The 21,230-nt window shown below is 40.1% G+C and overlaps 1 protein-coding gene across 1 annotated transcript in view; it reads left to right on the forward strand.

Moving 5' to 3' along the window:
- Positions 1 to 21,230, forward strand: part of LOC109929754 (metabotropic glutamate receptor 8) — a 365,314-nt gene that overhangs the window by 334,403 nt on the left and 9,681 nt on the right. The window contains exon 9 of the mRNA XM_020529332.2: positions 20,262 to 20,508. Coding sequence (XP_020384921.1) covers positions 20,262 to 20,508 — 247 coding nt within the window. The remainder of the gene's footprint in view (positions 1 to 20,261; positions 20,509 to 21,230) is intronic.

Below are 21,230 nucleotides of genomic sequence, written 5' to 3' on the forward strand. Positions count from 1 at the left end.
TAGATATTTTCGATCAACCTGTTCAGAGGAGTAATGACATAGGTTTATAGCAGGTGAGACTTGAACCCAGGCCTTCAGATCCAGAGGTAGGCACATTACCACAAGAGCACTCTCACAGTCTGTATACTATGTAGTTGCAGGTCTAACTTTCTGCAATGCCAGGAAATATAATTCACTTAAAGGAGCACTGATTCCTTAATGACTTTGTACAGGTATTTTCTAATCAGCCTGTTCAGAGATGCCATTACACACCTCTACAGAGGTGGGACATGAACCCAGGCCATCTGGCCTAGAGGTAGAGATACTACCACTGTGCCATTAAGCTCCTAATCATTTTGTAGAGTCTGCACAAACATAATGAGGGTTATCAGCTCAAGTCTTAACTCAGCAACAATATGTCACATTTAAAAAGCTCAATTTATAGTTGCTACTGTGTGTCAGACAAGGGTCTGACACTGAAGTGAGAGTCAGAACTGTGTGAGAGACCAAGGTCTGACACTGTAGTGAAAGCCAGAACTATGTCATATTGTAAATATTCACTTTATAGTTGGTACAGGTAAAGACTTTTTTATGTACAAGGTTTTTTTCACAATTTCAATATTTATTTCTCAACTAATATCACTAAAACATGTTTTAAAATGAAGTCATTGGTGTTTATAGGAGCTTACTATAATCAAGATGTCTTTTTTAAAGTATTTAGTTGATTGTAAAGGGCTTTTAAGTAGCCTTCCATAGCCTCAGAGTATTGCAATGCAAATCCTTCTTTCTAAGTGACCAGTTATCAATATATCTGCTATTGCTTTTGGATTGCAAAGTTAGCAAATGCTAGGCATTTTCTAATCAATTTGTTCAGAGATGTTATTACACACTTGGATGCGGGTATAGTTACAATGTTTAAAAGGTATTTGGATAAGTACACGAATAAGAAATGTTTGGAGGGATATGGCCAAGCACAGGCAGATGGGATTAGTTTAGTTTGAGATTATGGTCAGCATGGACTGGTTGGTTGGAAGGGTCTGTTTCCATGCTGTATGACACTATGACTATGACTTGCCTTTGTTGTACGCCCTTGCATCTTTACTCATTATAAGTCTGAAGATTGTGGTTCACAGTCCTGAGCACAAAACCCACTTCGGCATATCCAAAGATGGTGGCTTTCACCATCTTTAAACTGAAATGCTGACTTCACTCTCAGGAGAATGTAAAAGACCCCATGGCACCAGCTGAAGAAGATCAGGGGAGGTCTATCGCAATATTGATCCTTCAAGCAACATGGCTAAAACAAAATGCACAGATAATCTGGCCATTATCACATTGCTCATTGTGGGATTTGAGTGCAAATTGGCTGTTGAGTTAGTTACATTGCAACATTGCAATACCTTAAAATACTTAATCAGCTGTAAAATGCTTTGGGATGTCCAAAGGTTGTGAAATGCAAAAAGGCAAAAGTTATTTCCTTCTTTCTATGTACTGCTGGCTCAGGACTTAAAAATGATTAATATTATTTACAAAATGCTTAAAAATTTTAAATGTAATATTACTTACATGCAAAGCTCCAGATTTCTCATAAACTATTCATGGCATCTTCTGGAGAGAACATCTGTGCCTCACACTCAATGGTGATATTACCATTTAAATTGACCTAACACTGCTCCAATTTAAGGATTAACTCTCAGATATGGAAGCACATAAGCCATTGGGTGATATAAGTATAGGATGTATTAATGTTGCAAAACTGCTTCCTGCTGTGGTTCAGTCCCAGTATTGTTGTAGGAACTGCAAACAGTGGTTTGAAGCTTCTGATTGTGACCATTGAGTTGGCAGCCACTCTACAAGATGACAAAGAATGCTCTGTATGGGGCAGTAGTTCGGATTTCATACAAAAACAACTATTCATTTACTTATTTTATAATTTTGTTTAATTTGTACTCACTGTATAAATTCTTCGGTCCAAAATATATTGAATTCAATGAAGTAAGGCAGCAGATCAAAGATACATTCTTTTTATATACTCTAGCACTGAGCCACAAGCATTTTGTTTTCAAGTCTGAGACCAATGAAGAATTTTGTTGGAGAAGTGTCTTAGGGGATTTTTCCAAGTTGTTGGGGTCACAATCAATCATTTTGGCAAGAAACTTGACACCATCAAAGATAAAGCTTGATCACTTGATTGACACTCAGCCCATCACTTTCAACACTCACCCATTCCACCACTTTGCACAGTGAAAGCAGTGTGTATCATCTACAAGATGCACTGCAGCTACTCACCAAGCCTGCAATGGAAGCAATGGAAAATATGCCCCATTACTGTGGTATAACCAAAGAAACGTCGATTTTTTAACCCACCCCCTCACCCTTCACAGTGCTACTGCAGCATTACCAAGTGCTTGGACCTAGTTACATAGATTTGTCTGACTTCTCAGTGCTGATTTCTCTGATTTGAAGAAAGAAATGCAGAAGCCAGTCAATATAAACTGACTGTTAATTTCAGATGCTGTTTAGAAAATAGATTAGATAATTCTCACTCACATGAGAAACTGAAGGAAGAGTGAACCAATGTAAAGTGAGGGATGCAAGGACCAGCATGATGAAGCAGAGTGTCGGTGTGAACTGAGGGAGCAGAGAGATGGTATGAATAGGGACTCGAGGTCAAAAGGAGACATTGCATGTGTGGAGTGAGGAGAATTATTTAGCTGGAGGTGAATGCCTCGATCTGTAAAGAACACTTTCCTAGTAACCTCTGAGGAAATGATGGATGGTGTGATTGATCTGTAGAAAATGGATAAATGTAAATGATACTTATTTATGCAAATATTTTTAGATTCTGAATCTGTTAGTGAGAGCCAGAACTGTGTGTGGAACCTGGTTTTGACACTGTAGTGAGAAACAGAACTGTGTGTGGGACTAGGGTCTGACAATTATTGAGTCATGAGTGTGTGTGGGACCAGGGATGTGAGTGAGAATTATCTAATCTATTTTCTAAAAAGCATCAGAAATTAACAGAAGGCACAATTTTTAGTGCAGAGATGTGTGCACCAATCTCAAGAGAATGGAAGACTGCTGACATTAGGAAGAAGTGTATATAACTACACGATTTCTCTGTATTCCCCCAAGTTACTTTTCCAGTTTTCTACAGAATCTTGTGCAGCATAAAATATTTCTACAGAGTTATTTACAACCTTAAGAATTTTAAAAAAACACACCTTTGCTTTCCATCCAATAAAAAGATTGCTATGAAAGCACAAAAAAAAGAAATTCTTTCCATTGCAAGTCCCAAAGACCATTTCACAGGGTTGGGTTATATTTGCTTCCACTTCCTGCTGAAGGTTCTACTTTTCCCATACATAGCTGGTTGAGTCATCAGTGATTTCTAGTTCCTTCCATCGGATCAATCTTTTCTCTTGGTGACAAAGCCAAGAATGGGTCAAAGAACTTCCAGGATACAGCAACACTATTGAAAATCACTGGAATATAAGAGCAATGATATGAGATCCTAGTGGTCCCACACACATTTCTAGCTCTCACTACAGTGTCAGACCCCAGTCCCACACACAGTTCTAGCTCTCACTACAGTGTCAGACCCCAGTCCTATACACAGCTCTAGCTCTCACTACAGTGTCAGACTCAGTCCCACACACAGTTCCAGCTCTCACTATAGAGTCAGACCTTGGTCCCACACACAGTTTTGGCTCAGCCTGCAGTGTCAGGCCTCAGATCCCAAACCCTTCTAACACTTCATTGCCATATCTGCAGAGCTATGCTACAAGTTAAAAATTCCCTGTGCAGATATTGGCATATTAAATGTAGAGCCTTATTTTCTTTCCCCTTTATGCTGTATCTTTGTTTCCAGAAATGCAAATGGCCCCATCTCTTTAAAAACATGAACTCTGCTACATCAGTCAGGCCTGAGAGAAATCATAAGTGCAGTATGGTTGGACATAAGCATGATACTGTCATACATGACAGAGATCTCCTGATACTGAGGGTATTCTGGGGAAGAATTGCTTGCTCAGGATTGTGATCCCATCATGACCACTCAGTGAGCAGGGTAAATCTTTCCCTGGGACAGATCAGCTGTGCGTATTTTTTGCTTGAAAGCACCAAATAATTTTCTTATCCAGCAGTTTATGACAATGTGAGCAACTGAACATTATGAACTTATTAGGATACAGTCTGCTAGAGTTTATGGACTAGAAAGTCGACAGTGCACCTGTTGTCTGGAGTGAAAAACTCATGCTGCAGAACCCAACAAAGCATATGTATGGCTGCACAAGAAAAGTCGTGCTCACCATCTGGGATGCTCCTGTGAAATGGGGGTTAGGCCCATGGACTGTGCAAACTGAATATCTAATGTCTGTTTCAGGCCCGATGACAGATTTTGTATTCTACTGCATGCCGCCATCTGTTTAATCAGGTGCTCAGCAGCAGCCCCAGATGTAAGCTGAAAAGATTTTATTTATCTGAATCCAATGTCAGGAGGCAGTAGAATGGCAGAACACCAAGTCTACAAGCCAGTGCTCACCTGGTTAAATTTGTACACGACTATTTACAGAAGGCTGTCCAAATTCTCTAAATAAAAATTGAAAGAACTGCGGATGCTTTAAATCAGAAACAAAAATAGAGATTGCTGGAAAAACCCAGCAGGTCTGGCAGCATCTGTGGAGAGAAATCAGAATTAATGTTTCGGGTTGAGTGACCCTTTCTCAGAATGAGTTTTAGGCTACATTCTCTGGACTGGGACTTGAACTGGAGATGCTCTGACATAGAAAGGAAAGTGCTACCCACTGAATGAGGGCTGCTACCTCCATGCTATAACATCTGTACCCTCACAATATAGCATCTTGACCAGCTCCCACACCATCACAACATCTGCTGGCTGACCGTGGCACTTAAACTATAACTGGTAGCTACCAGGGCATCATCTGCATTTTACGCAGGAACAACACTGAGGTTTTTGAGGCAAATGAGTTTACTGAAAATCAAGACAATAGATAACGGAGAGTTTGGTGACTGTGCGGGGGGAATAGGAAAACTGTGAAACTGAACAGGAAAGGGTGAGATGGAGAGCCCATTACCACAACACCTGGACTCCAGCCTCTGGCCTCCTTGTCCCACCCCCTCAATTAAGGATCAGAGTCAATCCAAGCTCTTAAATGGCAACTTAAATGCCTCATCCCACTGCTTCTAGTATTCAGTCAGCACTGGGGGCAGAGGACGTGGGCGAACTGGGTGGGGAAAGGAACTTGCCATGTGGGGTACAGCCCAGCAAAGCTGTTCAGTGCCTGGACCCAACATTGGGAAACAAGGTCCAGCAGGATGCCTTGCCTTTGATTCCACGCCCACACCACCACCCCACTTCCTGGTTGTTGCTCCACCATCCCAAGAAACCTCATCCTACTCTGCTGACCTATCACTGGATGATCCATTGCTGAAGTTTATGTAGACTGCATTGCAAATACAGGCTCTCACCACTACTCCTGGTGATGCCACTGCTACTGGCCCTGGCATCAGTTAGCAGTCCTCGGAAGTGAGATTTCCATCTCGCAGTAGGAAGTGCAGTGAGTTAATGACCCGGGAGGACCTAACAGACCCTGTTGTAGGGTTCCCACTGCCAATCAGGTACTTGATATCCTCAGTGCTCCTAGAGCATGGATTGGTTGAATTGCCATGAAGTTACACTGTGAATGACAGATCTCCAACACTAATTTGTTTCCACACATTTGATGGAGTTTAATGATTAGGTAATGCTTACAATACGATGAGGTGATTGAAACATTGTCATGAAACAATACAAAGCAACAAGCATCCACTTCACTCCTCAAGTTTGCACCGGCCTTTTAATAGAGCAATTTGTTAGTCTCAGTACTTTATCGGCCTCCACATCAGTTTTCCTTTTTTAAACATTTATTCAGTTTCCTCCTGTATTCCAAATCCTAACTATTCACATGTTAGACATTTTCCTTTGGCCACCTCTGGTTCTATGGCCAAACACCTAACCTGTCATAGAGTCATAAAGGTCTACAGCCGTTCAGCCCAACTTGCCCATGCTGCTCAGTTTTCACCATTAAACTAGTCCTATTTACTTGAGTGTGGTCCATGTCTCTCCAGACCTATCCCATCCATATATCGATCTAAATGTTTCTTAAATGATGAAATTGTACTTACCTCCACCAGTATGTCTGGCAGCCCATTCCAGCTACTCTTTAGCCTCTGTTTGAAAAAATTGCACCTCTGTACCCTTTTGTATCTCTCTCCTCTCACCTTAAACCTACCCTGTGCAGGTTTCTCAAACCCTCAAAGTGCAATGCCATCTGAGCTAACAAAGAAGCTTTCCTTTACATTGTGCGATGGTGGAGCCATCATCTCAATCGCCTATCAACCGAATCCTCTGTGGGAAGTACATTCCGAGGCTAAATTCAATAATGACACACAGTGCACAGCTATTACATTCAATATGTCCATTTCAAATTCATCAGCTGTTTTAGCTGGTTAACCACTTATTTTAAAGATGATAAAGTCTGCACTGAATGGGAACTGCAGTGATACAAATGTGCTAAACATTCATACACTACCTGATTCATATCATGACGTAATCTCCAGGCCCTTTATAGGATTTCAAAATTGTTCTTAACTCCAAATGGACGTACGTATTTCGTGTTTTTCATTAAAGAAATAGATTGTGTGCTGCTCTGCAATAATGCTACTGTACAATGTAGCATTTAGGAAATTGAAAAATCTGTGCCGACATTGTGTTTACCACCCTGCGCTAATCTTTACTGCCCTGAGCCAATAAAAGGTGTAGTTTGGCTGGAAGTAGAGATTCCCATACCAGCAGCTGTCCTTTCTGTGAAAGAACAGAGGACCATACAGCTGTTACACATTCATTCCCATAATACTTTGTTTGCCCATTTGGCCTAATCATGCTTCCTTTGAAATCATTTCATAAAATTATCATTTCAACTATGATATTTATGTTGTTACCGATTTTTGGAAAGCCTTATTTGAGGAATGCTGTATTTACAACATTGTTCTGTTGTACCATTACATTAGATATAAATTGATTTTAGAATTTATTGTAAGTTGAAATTTCAGCCTTGGATCAGTTGGAAGTACACATGCTTCCGAGTAATCAGGTTGTGCATACTGGTTCCAGAGACACTTTTTGTTCATTCATAGGATATTGGTGTTGCTGGTTAGGCCAACATTTATTGACCATTCCTCACTACTCAGAAGACAGCTAAGAACCAACCATGTTCGTGTGGGTCTTGAGTGATATGTAGGCCAACCCAGGCAAAGATGTCAGATTCCTTTCCCCAAAGGACATTAGTGAAACAGTTGGACTTTTTTTACGATAATCAACAGTGTTTGCGTAGTCACCATTAGGCAAGATTTTCATTCTAGATTATTTTTTATTGGATTCAAATTTTGTCATCTGTCATGGGATTCCAGACTCAGGAACATTAGCCTGGCGTTTCTGAATTAGAAGCCTAATGACATTACCATTATGCTATTACCTCCCTGTAATTGAACTCATAACCCCGCCCCCCCCGCCGCCCCAAATACATTCCAGTTCATTGCTGGGAGAGTGCTGTACTGTTGGAGTTCCCACCTTTTGGGTAAGTTCTCAAACCATGGTCCCACTGGCCTTCTCAGGTAAGGGTAAAGGATCCCATGTTGAAACTAGTTGAATAAGAAGAGCAGAGCAGTGTCCTGATGAACATCCACCCCTTCAATAACATTACCAAAACAGGTTTCCTAATTAGCTACAAAACAACCATGAAAACACTGCAAAGGCTTACACAAGATAGGGTGGGCTAAGGGAAAAGGTTGAAAATTCAGCAAAGCAGCCATAAGTAAATCAAGACTCAATGATTTAGCAATAAATTCCTTTGTCTATTCAATTATACTACGCGTTCATTTGCTAACTTTTAAATTGTTTTATGCTTTTGTTAATGTCGTGGTCTGAGGTACTTAACTAACAGTCACAAGAATCCTTCAAACAGCACAATTTCAAGTCCTGGATTGTTAGATTTATGAACAGGCCCCACCACTTACACTGCCAATCAAATGAAACCACCTATATTAACAACTGCTTCAGATCATTTGCCATCATTATAGGAGTCCAATGCATGGGTATTGCTTCAAATGCAGTAAGCATGCTGATTATTTTATTCAGACCGTTGGTTAACAGATTAAAAGTTTCAATGTTGTCAAGCCAAATCAAGTCCTTAGGCATCTTCAATCAGCTGTTGCCATCTGTAACAATTGTCAGAGTTATTTCTCTGCTATTATGTAGTTCGGGTTAATCATACTTGGCCTGTGTGGTAAATCAGATTGTATAAGCACACCTAATAGATTTGGTGGGACTGGAACTTTCCATTTTTGAAAGATAAATTATTTTGTCTTAAGCAAGCCAGGTAATGTCTCTAAGAAAATAGCGAGAGAAGTATTTTTACACGCGCCTGTGCAATTAAAGAACAGCCACAGGGGAGAACAGAGTTGAGAATTATGAGACGATCTTAGATCCAGATGGGCTTTGACATGGTTGAACTGAAAGGATGTTTCTTCTTATGGGAGAGACTAAACTGAGGAACACTGTTTAAAAATAAGGGGTGTCCCACTTAAGAGGAGAAATTCCCAAAGGATTGCAACCCAAAGGATTGCAAGTCTGGAAAATTGCCCAGGTATGTCCCATGCACATAAAGCAGGACAAATCGGTCCTTGCCAATTACCGCAACATCAGTCTCCTCTTGATCATCAGTAAAGTGATGGAAGGTGTCATCATCAGTGCTACCATGCAGCACCTGCTCAGCAACAACCTGCTTAGTGACGTCCAATTTGGGTTTCGTCAGGGCCACTCAGCTCCTGACCTCATTACAGCCTTGGTTCAGACATGGCCAAGAGAGCGGAATTCCAGAGGTGAAGTGAGAGTGACAACCCTTGACATCCAGGCCACATTCGACTGAGTGTGGCATCAGGACTCTAGCAAAACTGGAATCAATGGGTATCGGGGATAACTATCCAGTGGTTGGAGTCATACATGGAAAAGAGGAAGATGGTTGTGGTTGTTGGAGGTCAGTCATCTCAGGTCCAGGACTTCCCTGCAGGAGTTCCCCAGCATAGTGTCCTAGGCTGTTATAAAACAGAGGTTGGACCCCCTCAGACAACTAACATCAAAATACCCAAATAGGAGCGCATCGCCTCATAATCAGTAAAAGGTGTGTAACCTGCTTTTCAGCAACTTTTAGTGGTTAAATAAAATAAATCCCTGACACTCATTTTAAAATCAACAAGTAACAAGTTATTTCTCTAAATATAACAGTGAACAATTTGACTGAGCTATTAACAAATTAAATAAATCCCCTCTAACTACTATCGATTCCTGAATAAAAAAAATTCTAATGGTATGCTGTTCCAATAAATACGAGTCCCACCTATATAACGATAAATAGAATTTAGTCACTTGAAATTATAGCCAGCTTATGTGTCTTCTAGAATGCTCTGTGCCTTCTCCATTGATTCTTCTGTCAGGAATATTTACTAGATATGCTGTTGGTACCTTTTTTATTTAGGTGATGCTTTCTCAAAAACTTAGAGGACACTGTGAGAGCCAGCGATTCTCTCTTGAGAGCAGAGGGCTGTTAGTTCTGGCAGATGGCAGTTAGCTCTCTGGTCTTCATCCAACTGCCTGCTTCTTTTATACCCTTGATGACATAACAATATTTCTTACAATAGGATTGGTCCAAGTTGTCAAAACCATCAGATTTAAATTTAATCAGAGATAGTAGGAACTGCAGATGCTGGAGAATCCAAGACCACAAGGTGCAGAGCTGGATGAACACAGCAGGCCAAGCAGCATCATAGGAGCAGGAAGGCTGACGTTTCGGGCCTAGACCCTTCATCAGAAAGTGCCTGGTTCAAATTGATTGGCTAACTTCAAAGTTTGTAGACTTGGTAAAATCTGCTGCTTGGCCTGCTAACTGTATGGCCTTTTGATACAAATGTTTCAATTCAGGTTCTCTCTGTGTACTTGCAAACTTTCAAGCTGCTGCTCACAGACATCATTTTATATCGGTAAGCACAGAAGAAGCACATCATCTTTTAATGGGACCATGCAATGCTTTCCCGCTAGCATTTTACAAACGCCAAATTCTAACTTCTTGCCTCCCAATCTACAAGTACTGTACCCAACTTCGCAACAAGACTATTTCAGCTGCTTCATCAATGACCTTCCCTCCATCATAAAGTCAGAAGTGCACATGATCGCTGATGATTGCACAATGTTCTACACCATTCACAACTGCTCAGATACTTAAGTAGTCCATGTTCAAAGCTCTGGACAAGATTTGGACAATATCCAAGCTTGAGCTGACAAGTGCTAAGTAACATTCACATCATACAAATGCCAGGCAATGACCTTCTCCAGTAAGAGACAATTTAATTGCCACCCCTTGACATTCGTTGGTATTACCATTTCCTGAATCCACCACCATCAAGATCCTTGGGGTTATCATTGACCAGAAACTCAACTGGACTCGCCACATAAAAACATTGGCAACAAGAGCAGGTCAGAAGCTAGGAATACTGTGGCTAGTAACTCACCTCCTGACTCCCCAAAGCCTGTTCACCATCTACAAGGTACAAGCTAGGAGTGTGATGGAATACTCCCCACTTGCCTGGTTGGATGCAGCTCCAATAATACTCAAGAAGCTTGACACCATTCCAGGACAAAGCAGCCTTCTTAATTGGCACAACATCCATAAACATTGAGTCCCACCACCACCAACGCTTGCAGTAGTGGTGTTTTTCACCAAAGATTCTCAGTCAGCACCTTTCAAACCCATGAGCACTTCCATCTTGAAGGACAAGGGCAATAATTACATGGGAACAGCACCACCTTCAAGATCCCCTCCAAACTATTCACCACACTGACATGGAAATATATTACCATTCCTTCACTGTCGCTGAATGAAGCTCCTGTGTATTGAGAGCTAACTCATAGCAGGTGGACTGCAGCGGTTCAAGAGGTAGCGCACCACCACCTTCTCAAGGCTGACTAGTAACAGGCAATAAATTGCTGGCCGGCCATCGACGCCCACGTCCCACAAACGAATAAAAAATTCTAGAATTGTACAGCACGGAAGGAGGCCATTCATTACATCATCATACCTGTGCTAGCTTTGAAAGGACTATCCACCACTTCACTGTCATCATAGTCCAGCAAATTTTTCTTTTCACTTTTAAAAATTTCCACTGAATTTGCTTCTGGCATCCTTTTGGTTAAGGCCAGATTGTAGCAATTTCCTGATTGAAAAAAAATTCTCCCCATCTCCTCTCTGGTTCTTTTGCTAATTTTCTCAAAGCAGTGCCCTATGGTGGCTGATCTTTCTGTCAGCAGAAACAGTTTCTCCTTATTGGCTCTATCAGAATCCAATGCTTCCAAATCTCTGCAAATGTTTTCTCTAAGGAAAACAAATGATTGTATGAATAGGCAAGGCTGACCATTGGCAAGGCCTGGACCTTTTAAAGGAAATAGAAAGTAAAATGTTGACAGTGTTTCTTGTTTGGATTGTTAGACGTTGAATCAGTTCCTATTCACCTGCTCTTGTTTTAGTTCGTTGCAGTACATGGTACAGTTGTGCTGCTCTGCAGTCTTATCTCTATAGCTTCAAGTTAAATTTGTACCAATATTTTCTCATAAGGAATTATCAAATATTCACTGATCTGTGTTGATGTTTTACATTTCTTCTGTGGAAGATTTTTTTTAATCCTCAGGCCAAATGCATGATTTATTGGGAATATGCATAAAGGACTGGAACCAAGTTTATCTATAAAAAAGGAAACAACCTAATTAACTAGAACTGGAGAATTTGTTTCTTTCTTCATTCTCATTCTTCAATGAGTGAAAAATAAAAAATCCAAAAGTCAAATGTGATGGCATTCATTGATACTGAATTCAACTGGAGTCCTAATTTTCTATATATTTTAGATCAGCAGCATTTAAAAATATACAGCATAAAATATTGAAACATTCATATTTCTACAATACCTGCATTTTTATTAAATTAGAGAAAAAGAGAAGGAATATGCAGCGAAGAATAATTCATCATTAAGGTCCTTCAGAAAACTATAATAAACATATATTGCAAAGAGAAAAGTCCTTTTCGATAACACAATCATTTAGATTTTCTTAGAGTGTCATTATTGCTCTTCTACTTCCAACCTATATCTCTCTGCTGTATTCTACATCAGCAATTGAGCATGTTCCTTGTTCAGTGCTTCATTTAGACTCATCTAATAGATATTTCAGAATTGAAGAAAAGAGAACTGCCATTCTATGGAATCTTGCATGACTTCAGAACATCTCAAAATGCTTTGCCATCAATTAAGGATGTATTTTAAAGTGAAATTATTGTAATATTGAAATTGCAGCAGGCCAGTTGCAGCAAGGTCCTGCTGACAAACAGCAATGATAACTTACTTTTGATTTTATGATTTGAAGGAGAAATATTTGCTGGAACACCAAGGAAAAATTATTTACTCATTGAATGGTATCAGGAGATCTGTGCTAGGGTATGGTGTCTACATGAGAGAGGAGATGGAACTTCAGCTTAATGTCTGCTCAGGAAGATGGCACTTCATTACTGCATTCAACTATCAGCCTGGATTGTAGGCCCAAATCTCAGGTGTAGGATTTGAACCCACAATCTAATTCAGAAATGAATATAGTGGACCATGACTGCTACATAGATAATTGAATAAATAAGTGACTCTATGTTCAATGATCATTAGTGCCTTTGAAATGCGATCCATCTCATCCCATGGAGCTAAACTTTACAAATTGCTGAGTCAGTGAGCTAGTTTTGAACTTGCCAGGTGATGGGATTGGTATTCAATGAAAAAGAAAGCAGAGCATTTTTGTATTTCTGCGAAACCAGTTTTATTCCCGATGTGCAAGTTAAAGGCCGACTTCAATATTTTGTATGGTATGAACATTAACAATATTGTAGCTCACTGAGAGTGGAATGTACCTGCTCCAATGGTGAGAAGAAGGTGTGAGAGGCCAAAAATGTTGTGTAAAACTCCATTGGTTCAGCCTTTGGATGAGATTCCCAGGGCCAAACTGTCACTAGATTTGATAACCTGCTTTGTGAAAGACTGTCGGCAATTGACGAAACCAAAGCTTCAAATGTAGGCTGCTTTGTGATAATACTGGAATTTTTCCCACTTCTCCCTATGTGGCACAAGCCCAGGCAATGCTCAATAGCTTCTCATTAGAAGATAGGAGGACGATTGGTCAAAATGGCATTAGTAGAATTCTACCAGGCCAAATAGATCCAATTGTAGATACAGATATTTAGACTTCCCACCCCTGCTCCTACTCACCCTGTTAATCCCCACACTTCTGAGCCTTGCTTTTGGAGTTTGGAGCATTTTGAGAGTGCCCCTTTGGTCATATTGAGATGCCCCATGGTCCTCCATTCTTCAGGAATGCTCATCTCTCTTCTGGTGAAGCTGCGGGTTGAGCAATTCTGCAGATCCTCCCAATATCCTTAACTGAGGGGTGAACATAGAGGCAGCTACCAAATGGCCACCCCTGGAAGGTCCTGACACTCAGAACTTTTATAACTGCTTAGGATTCAGTGGTGAATCTCCATAAATAACAAGTTATCCAGGGGTATATAAATCAGGCAGGAAAAGATTAATCTGCCAAGTTGAAATGGTAGAAAGCACTAAGTTAAGGCACAGGAATGGGATTTGTGTCTCCAATACTAGATTTCCTTTTATAGTTTGAAGCTTTCACTATCTAAATATCATTAATAAAATGCATTATCAATCAAGTGATGTTGGGTATCATCTGTACTGCAGGCTTGTGCTTAGCTGAGTCCTCATGCATTGAACAGTAAAAGACTGCTTTTGTTGCTTCATTAGAGTCTGCTCCTAGGCAGATACATTTGTTGTATCCACATGACCAGATAGTGCAGACAATGACAAATCACCAAATAACTTTAAAGATAATGTATATTTATTCTTTGCCAAAAGGCATGTTTTTCACTTCAGTTAGAATCAGAAAAAAAAGCCCTTTAAATGTGGAGTAGTGTAATCGTTGAAGTAAAACTTCAGTGTCGGAACAACTTATAGTCAGCCGATTGCTCCTGTCATCATGGCCCTAGCACTGGTTACTGTTTCTAACTACATCAACACAATTGGGATCTTTCCATCCTTGTGTCTAATTGCAGTCATTGGGCTCTTGGTATAGTTGGGGTATAGATAAGTGGGGACTATATAATTAGTGGATAGGTACTGTTCTCTGCAATCGTGAGTGGAAGTCCCAAACATTGTATTGCTTGCCCAGTACCAGAGTTAAGAACATTTCCTTAGGGCTGGAAAAGAGCTTGGAGTGGGAGGGGAGGGATCCAGTGGCCATCATTCCCATTAGTACCATTGATAGGACTGGAAAGGTCATTCTACTGAAAGATTTTTAGCAGTTCGGAGCTAAATTAGAAAGGAAAACCTCTAAGGTAATGATCATGGGGTCACTACCTGAGCTACAAACAAACTGGCATACAGTAGATAAAGCTAAGGAATAAATACGTGGCTCAAAGATTGCTATGGGTGGACTGAATTTCAGATTGTGGGGCACTGGCACCAGTAGAGCTCTTCTGGTGGGACGGTGTTCACTTGAACCACGCTGGGACCAATGTCCTTGCAAATCACATAACCAGGACTATAGAGAGGGCTTTAAATTAATTAGATGGGAGGAAGCTTTTGAAGCGGGGAAATGTAGACTCACAAAGCAACAGGATATGGCAGTATTACAGGGAAGCTGTTAGGATAACCATACCTAGATTGAGACAGGAGGGGACAGAATGGACAAACGTAGAAAACAGCAGTAGATATGGTTGAAGGGGGGAAATGGTAAAAAGATATAATTAACAGCTAATTACCTAAATGAGCATTGTATTCAGAACAAAATAAATGAGTTAACAGCACAAATACTGGTTAATAGCTATGATTTTATAGCCAGTATGGAGATGTGTTTCCAAGGATTTCAAAGCTGGGAACTAAATATTCAGCAATTTGTGCTTTATTGAAAGGACAAGCCAAATGGAGAGGGTGGTGGGGTAGCTTTGTTAGTGCAATATGGGATAGGTATGACTGCAAGAAATGACCTTGGATCTTAAGAAGTAAAATTCCAATTGGTGAAGATAAATAAAAAAAAGGGAAGAAAGCACTGGCAGGAGTAGCCTACAAGTCCAATAACAGTAGCTATATGGTCAGAATAAATCAGGAGATATGAGGGTATGCAGAAAAGGTAGTTCATTGATCATGGTTGACTTTAATCTTCATGTAGTTTGGGCCAGTCAAATTGACAGAGGTAGATGTGAAGAAGAATTCATTGTATTTGGGACAGTTTCCTGGAACAACATGTTTTCGATCCAACTGTGGAGCAGGCTATTGTAGATCTGGCGATGTATAATGAGGCAAATTTAATACATAATGTCAAATAAAGCATCCCCTAGGAAACAGTGCCCACAACATGGTCGAATTTAACATTCAGTGTGAGAGGAACTTGGGTCAGACTTCAGTAAAAAAAAATCTGGAATTAAGAATCTAATGAAGACCATGAATCCATTGTCGATTGTCAGAAAACCCTATGTGGTTCACTAATGTCCTAAAGGGAAGGAAACTGCCATCCTTACCTGGTCTGGCCTACATGTGACTCCAGACCCACAGCAATGTGGTTGTCTCTGAACTATCCTCTGGGCAATTAGGGATGGGCAATGAATGCTGCCTAGCCAGCGACACCCACATCCCATGAATGAATAAAATAAAACAACTATGCTGAACTTAAACAATGGCAATTAAAAGGGATGAGAACTAGTTGGAATGACTGCGAAAGAAGTTTAGCAGCACAAATCGTTGAGGAACAATGGTAGATGTTTAAGAAAATAATTCATAGAAAAGATATGTTTCAGTGAGAAAAAAGGATTCTAAAAGAGGCTAAGCCAAACATCGTTAACCAGGGAAGTTAAGGATAACATCAATTTGGGAAAAAATACATACAATGTGGCAAAGATTAGTGGTAAGGCAGAGGATTGGGAAAGTTTTAAAAACCAACAAAGATGACAAAATAAAGAGGAAGAAGGTAAACATAGAGGATTAACTTGTAAATAAGTAAGTAATCATGATGGATAGGATCTTTAATGTATAAAAAGGAACAAGACTGGGAAAAATAATGGAGAACATGGAATAGGCAGAAGGGTTGAATAAATAATTTGCATTGGTCTTCACAATAGAAGACACTAATAGCATTCCAAAATTACTAAATAATCAAGTAGCAAGAGGAGAAGACGAAATAAATACAATAACTATCACTCGAGAAAAGTGCTACAGAAACTTCTTGGTAACACCTTAATTTAGAAAGGAAAAAAGACAAATAAACATGTAATTATAGGCCAGTTAGCTTAACAACTGTTATTAGGAAAATGTTGGTCTATCATCAAGGATGTAAAAGCAGAGCACTTAGAAATACAGAACATGATCAAGCAGAGTGAGCATGGCTTTACAAAGGGAATCTTGTATCTAACAAACTTAATAGAATTCTCTGAGGAGTTAGCAAGCTAGATAGATGAAGTTGAAACAGTGGATGTACTACATTTGGATTTTCAGAAGACATTTGATGATGTACCATATGTTATGCTACTTAATTAGATAAGAATGCATAGTGAATGAACATAGATAGAGGACTGACTAACTATTTGAAAACAGAATTGGGATAAAGGGGGCATTTTCATGATGGGGACCTGTAATTAATAGAGTGCCACAGAGTTCAGTGCTGGGACCTGAATTGGATGAAGAAAGTGAATGTACTATTGCCAAGATTGTGGGTGACTCAAACAGACTGAAGAAAGGATATAGACAAGTTAAGTGAGTGGGAAAAAAAATACTTGGCAGATGGAATATAACCTGGGAAAGTGTGAAGTTATGTACTTCAGCAGGAAGAATAAAGGGGTTGAACATTACTCTAGTTGAGAAATACTGCAGAAAGCTACAGCACACAGGGATTTGGGAGATCTCGTGCACAAAACTCTAGCATTCATGTTCAGGAGGTAATAGGGAAGGTGACTGAAATGTTAGTCTTTATTTCAGCGGAAATGGAATATAGAATAGAGAGGCTTTGTGCAATTACACAGGCACTAGCCATTGTCATTGCGTTGAATACTGCATCCTGGAATACTGGAGCCCCTTATCTAAGGAAAGATATTGGAGGCAGTTCAGAGAAGGTTAATTTGGCTGACCCTGGGTATAGAGAGATTCTTAGGTGACTGCACAGAATGGATGCAGAAAGGTCGTTTCACTCTGTTGGAAAGTCTAGGACCAGAGGGCATAGGTAAGGGGTCACCCATTTAAGACAGAAATGGGGATGAATTTCTTCTCTCAGAAGGTAGTGAATCTGAAATTCTTTACTGCAGAGGGCTGTTGAGGCTGGGTCATTCAGTATGTTTAAGGCTGAGATAGCTGGATTTTCAATCAAGAAGGGAATCAAAGGGTATAGGGGAAAGGCAGGAGAGTGGAGCCTAGAATTATCAGATAAGTCATGACTTCATTGAATGGTGGAGCAAACTTGATGAACTTAATGGTCAACTTCTGCTGTTATGTCTTAGGGCCTTTTGATTCACATTTCCTTGTTCCCAGTTGATCACATTTAGAAACAATGACTAAGTTGAATTGAAACAGTTATACAAGGAGAACTTAGGTTGGAAATTTATGATTTGAAATTTTGCTAGTTTTACTGTAGATTAACAATAATTGTGTTTTAAACTGTGAGAATTATACATCTTTTGCAAGGTCCTTTATCCCCAGAACAATCATGACCACTGACATCCACCGCCATTGTGTCACCAACTCTGCTCCTATCTCAGTCCATTTATTACTTTAACCCTCATTCCTGCCTTTGTTTCCTTCAGAATCAGCTTAGTCAACACATTCCTCTCCCATTCTGAACTCTCCTTAAGCTGTAGCAACAGCCGGAGTTCTGTTGCCTGTACATGAATTCATTTGAATTCATTCACAATTCAGCCTGAATTGGCTCACCTAATCTATCTCGAATTCATAACAGAGCAACTTTAAATTTCCCATCTTTGTTTTCAAGTCCCTGATTAGCTTTGCCTGTGACTATTTCTGTAATTTGTTCCAGACCAACAACCTTCCAGGAATTTTGTGGGCTTCCAATTCCGCCCTCTTTTGTATCCCCAATTTTCTTTGTGCCACTATTAGTAGCCCTCTAGTGCCTAGGCCCAGAATTTCACCCCACTCCAATCATTGCTCGGCTTTTTCTAATCTACCTGTCTTTTTAGTGGAGGTGATCTGCCCAAGGGCAGGTCTTCCGGGCAGTATGGTGGCTCAGTGGTTAGGGCTGCACCCTCACAGTGCCAGGGATCCAGATTCAATTCTAGTCTGGGGCGAATATCTGTGTGGAGTTTGCATGTTCTCTTCGTGTCTGCGTGATTTCCTCTGGGTGCTCCTGTTCTCTCCCACAGTCCAAAGATGTGCAGGTTAGGTGGCTACAGGGGTAGGGGTTTGGGTCTGTGTGGGATTTTCTTCAGAAGGTCAGTGTGGACTTGATGGGCTGAATGCCTACTTCCACATTGTAGGAATTCTACGATTCTCTGCTTATTGCTCTAGATTTCTGTGCTACATTCTCCTCTTTAGTTGCCTGTAGGGCCCTCCCATATAGCTAACTTAAACAATATGACTAGGGAGAAGAATACAAAAGGTGTTCTTCCTATGCTTTTTCATATGTGTGTGTAGGAAACACAAATCCTCATCCTGAAGGATACTTCATCTGTGATTGTGTCTCAAAGTGCCTTTGCTCACCATTATCTTGAAAATTCGCTAGCAATGGCCATAGCTTATAGTCCTGAGCATAAGGCCCTTACTTGGGCTTGGAGTGATTCGCAAAAGGTCAGGGATGTCTGACAGGTCTCAATCAACCCTACTTCACAATTTTCTTTGTGCGATCTTTAAAACCATCCACTTTGACAAGGTTTCTGGTCATCTACCCTAATGCATTCCTGTGCAATGTGGTATCTGTTTTTGTCTCTTAATAGACACTGATATTCCTTGGAGTATTTTGTGGCTTTAAAGTTGTGTTATAAATGCAAGTTGTTGCTGTTGAGGGCACAATATTCCATAGAACTGTACAGCACAGGAACAGACCCTTATTCTTGAATTTCAAAAGCAGGAGGCAGTCTTCTGACATTTTTGATGGTAAAATGTCATTAGCACCTTGTCTCCTCAAGATACTGAATTGATGCTCACAAGCAAATGGAAAACATCTGCACTTGAACTTTTTTTTATTAAACCGATGAGGTATTTAGAAGTGGAAATCCTGCAAAAAGACAAGAGGTCAGAGAATCTGAAAGGAAAGCCAGGAGGATCAAAGCAAATAGCAGTCGGAGTAGGTCATTCGGCTCCTCGAGCCTGGTCTGCCATTAAACCAGACCATGGCTGATCATCTACCTCAACACCATTTTCCCACAGGATTCCCTCATCCCTTGGTATCTTTAATATCTAGAATTCTATTGACTTCTGTCACAAATGTTTTCAATAACTGAGACTCCATTGTCCTCTGAGGTGGAGAATTTCAAAGATTCACCACACGCTGAGTGAAGAAATAATGAGTTCAGTCTCGAACTGGATTTTGGTTCTGTAAAAGCAGACATAAAAAGATATTGAGCAAATACTTGTGTTGTTGCAGGATGTAGGAGTTAGATTCCAATGAATACTTTAATTAAACCTAAGGTTCTTGCACCTACCATCAGTTTGGGCTTGAGGCTTGGTTCAAAAACGCATGTAGTATGAGCAATCATAGCTTTCCAGGCATTGTTGCTGTAATCAAGTGAGAATTTTTAATTTTTTTTTATGATGTTGCTTTGATTTATCAGAGATATTAAACATGTTTTACCTCACTAAAGTAAAGGATGAGGAAATGTTAGCTTTTAACATTTGTATGACAACATTGCATCCACTCATTTCTTCCTGGATATAACATTTAAGTGGCACAATAATAGCTTTTATCATTTTCAAAAATTAAGTGTTTTCTTCCCTTTTCTATGAACAAATCAATTTCTTCATGCATCGAATCCTTCCACTGTTCAATCAGTGTGCAAACTGTTTGATAGAGGCAATGTATTTGGTCTGTATACATCAGTGCTTCTTGACCTTCAATTAAAATATCTTGTTTTATTTTGCAGATGTACATTCAGACAACAACTCTTACCATATCCATGAGTTTAAGTGCTTCTGTATCTCTAGGCATGCTGTACATGCCTAAGGTTTATATTATCATCTTTCATCCAGAGCAGAATGTGCAAAAACGCAAGCGTAGCTTCAAGGCGGTGGTGACGGCAGCCACAATGTCAAGCAAATTGTCTCAAAAAGCAAGTGACAGGCCAAATGGAGAGGTCAAAACTGAACTCTGTGAAAGCCTTGAAACCAACAGTAAGTGCAAATTTAATCAAGTGCTGTTCTTATACGCAATTAACTCAGAGGTCTCTTAAAATCATCTGACCCCTAGAACATCCAGCTTATTGGTTACAAAGCATTTTGATTTCAGGAACATAACAAAGCATGAATTGTATCACATTCTTACCTGCGATCCAGATTGTCTTAATGCACCAAATGGACAATTGGAGCGAATTGGAGATGGTATCTCCGAGCTTTGCAATGTATAAGAGTAATGAAATCTGCCTCGTTAAGATGAATAGGCAAAACATGAAGAGAAAGAAATGTGCTGGATGCATGCAGTTGTTGGAAAATGCCATGATTTGTAGGTTTAGTTATTCCTGACCAGTCTTCGTGTGAATGGTCATCACTAAACTGAGGCGTTAACTCTGTTTCACTCTACAAATACTGGCTGACCTGCTGAGGGTTTTCCAAGATTTCCAACATCCGCAGAACTTTGCTTACACAACATTTTGTATACTTGTGTTGAGTGATACCAACCAGGCAAACCTAGGGTACTGACATTTGTTTCTCTGTGACACCATTAATTCTCACATAACCTTTAGAGAGATGATGTTTCTGGATGAATGATTTTAGTTGTGTTGAATAGTTTAAGGACCATAAAGATCTTGTGAATGTGCCAAGTATCAGATGGTGATCTTTTGTGAACGTCGTGTGCATCGAAATATTATGCAAACAGCTAACCCATGTCAATCAAT

This window comes from Rhincodon typus, chromosome 18, assembly GCF_021869965.1.
Source record: "Rhincodon typus isolate 14 chromosome 18, sRhiTyp1.1, whole genome shotgun sequence".
NCBI classification, from domain to species: domain Eukaryota; kingdom Metazoa; phylum Chordata; class Chondrichthyes; order Orectolobiformes; family Rhincodontidae; genus Rhincodon; species Rhincodon typus.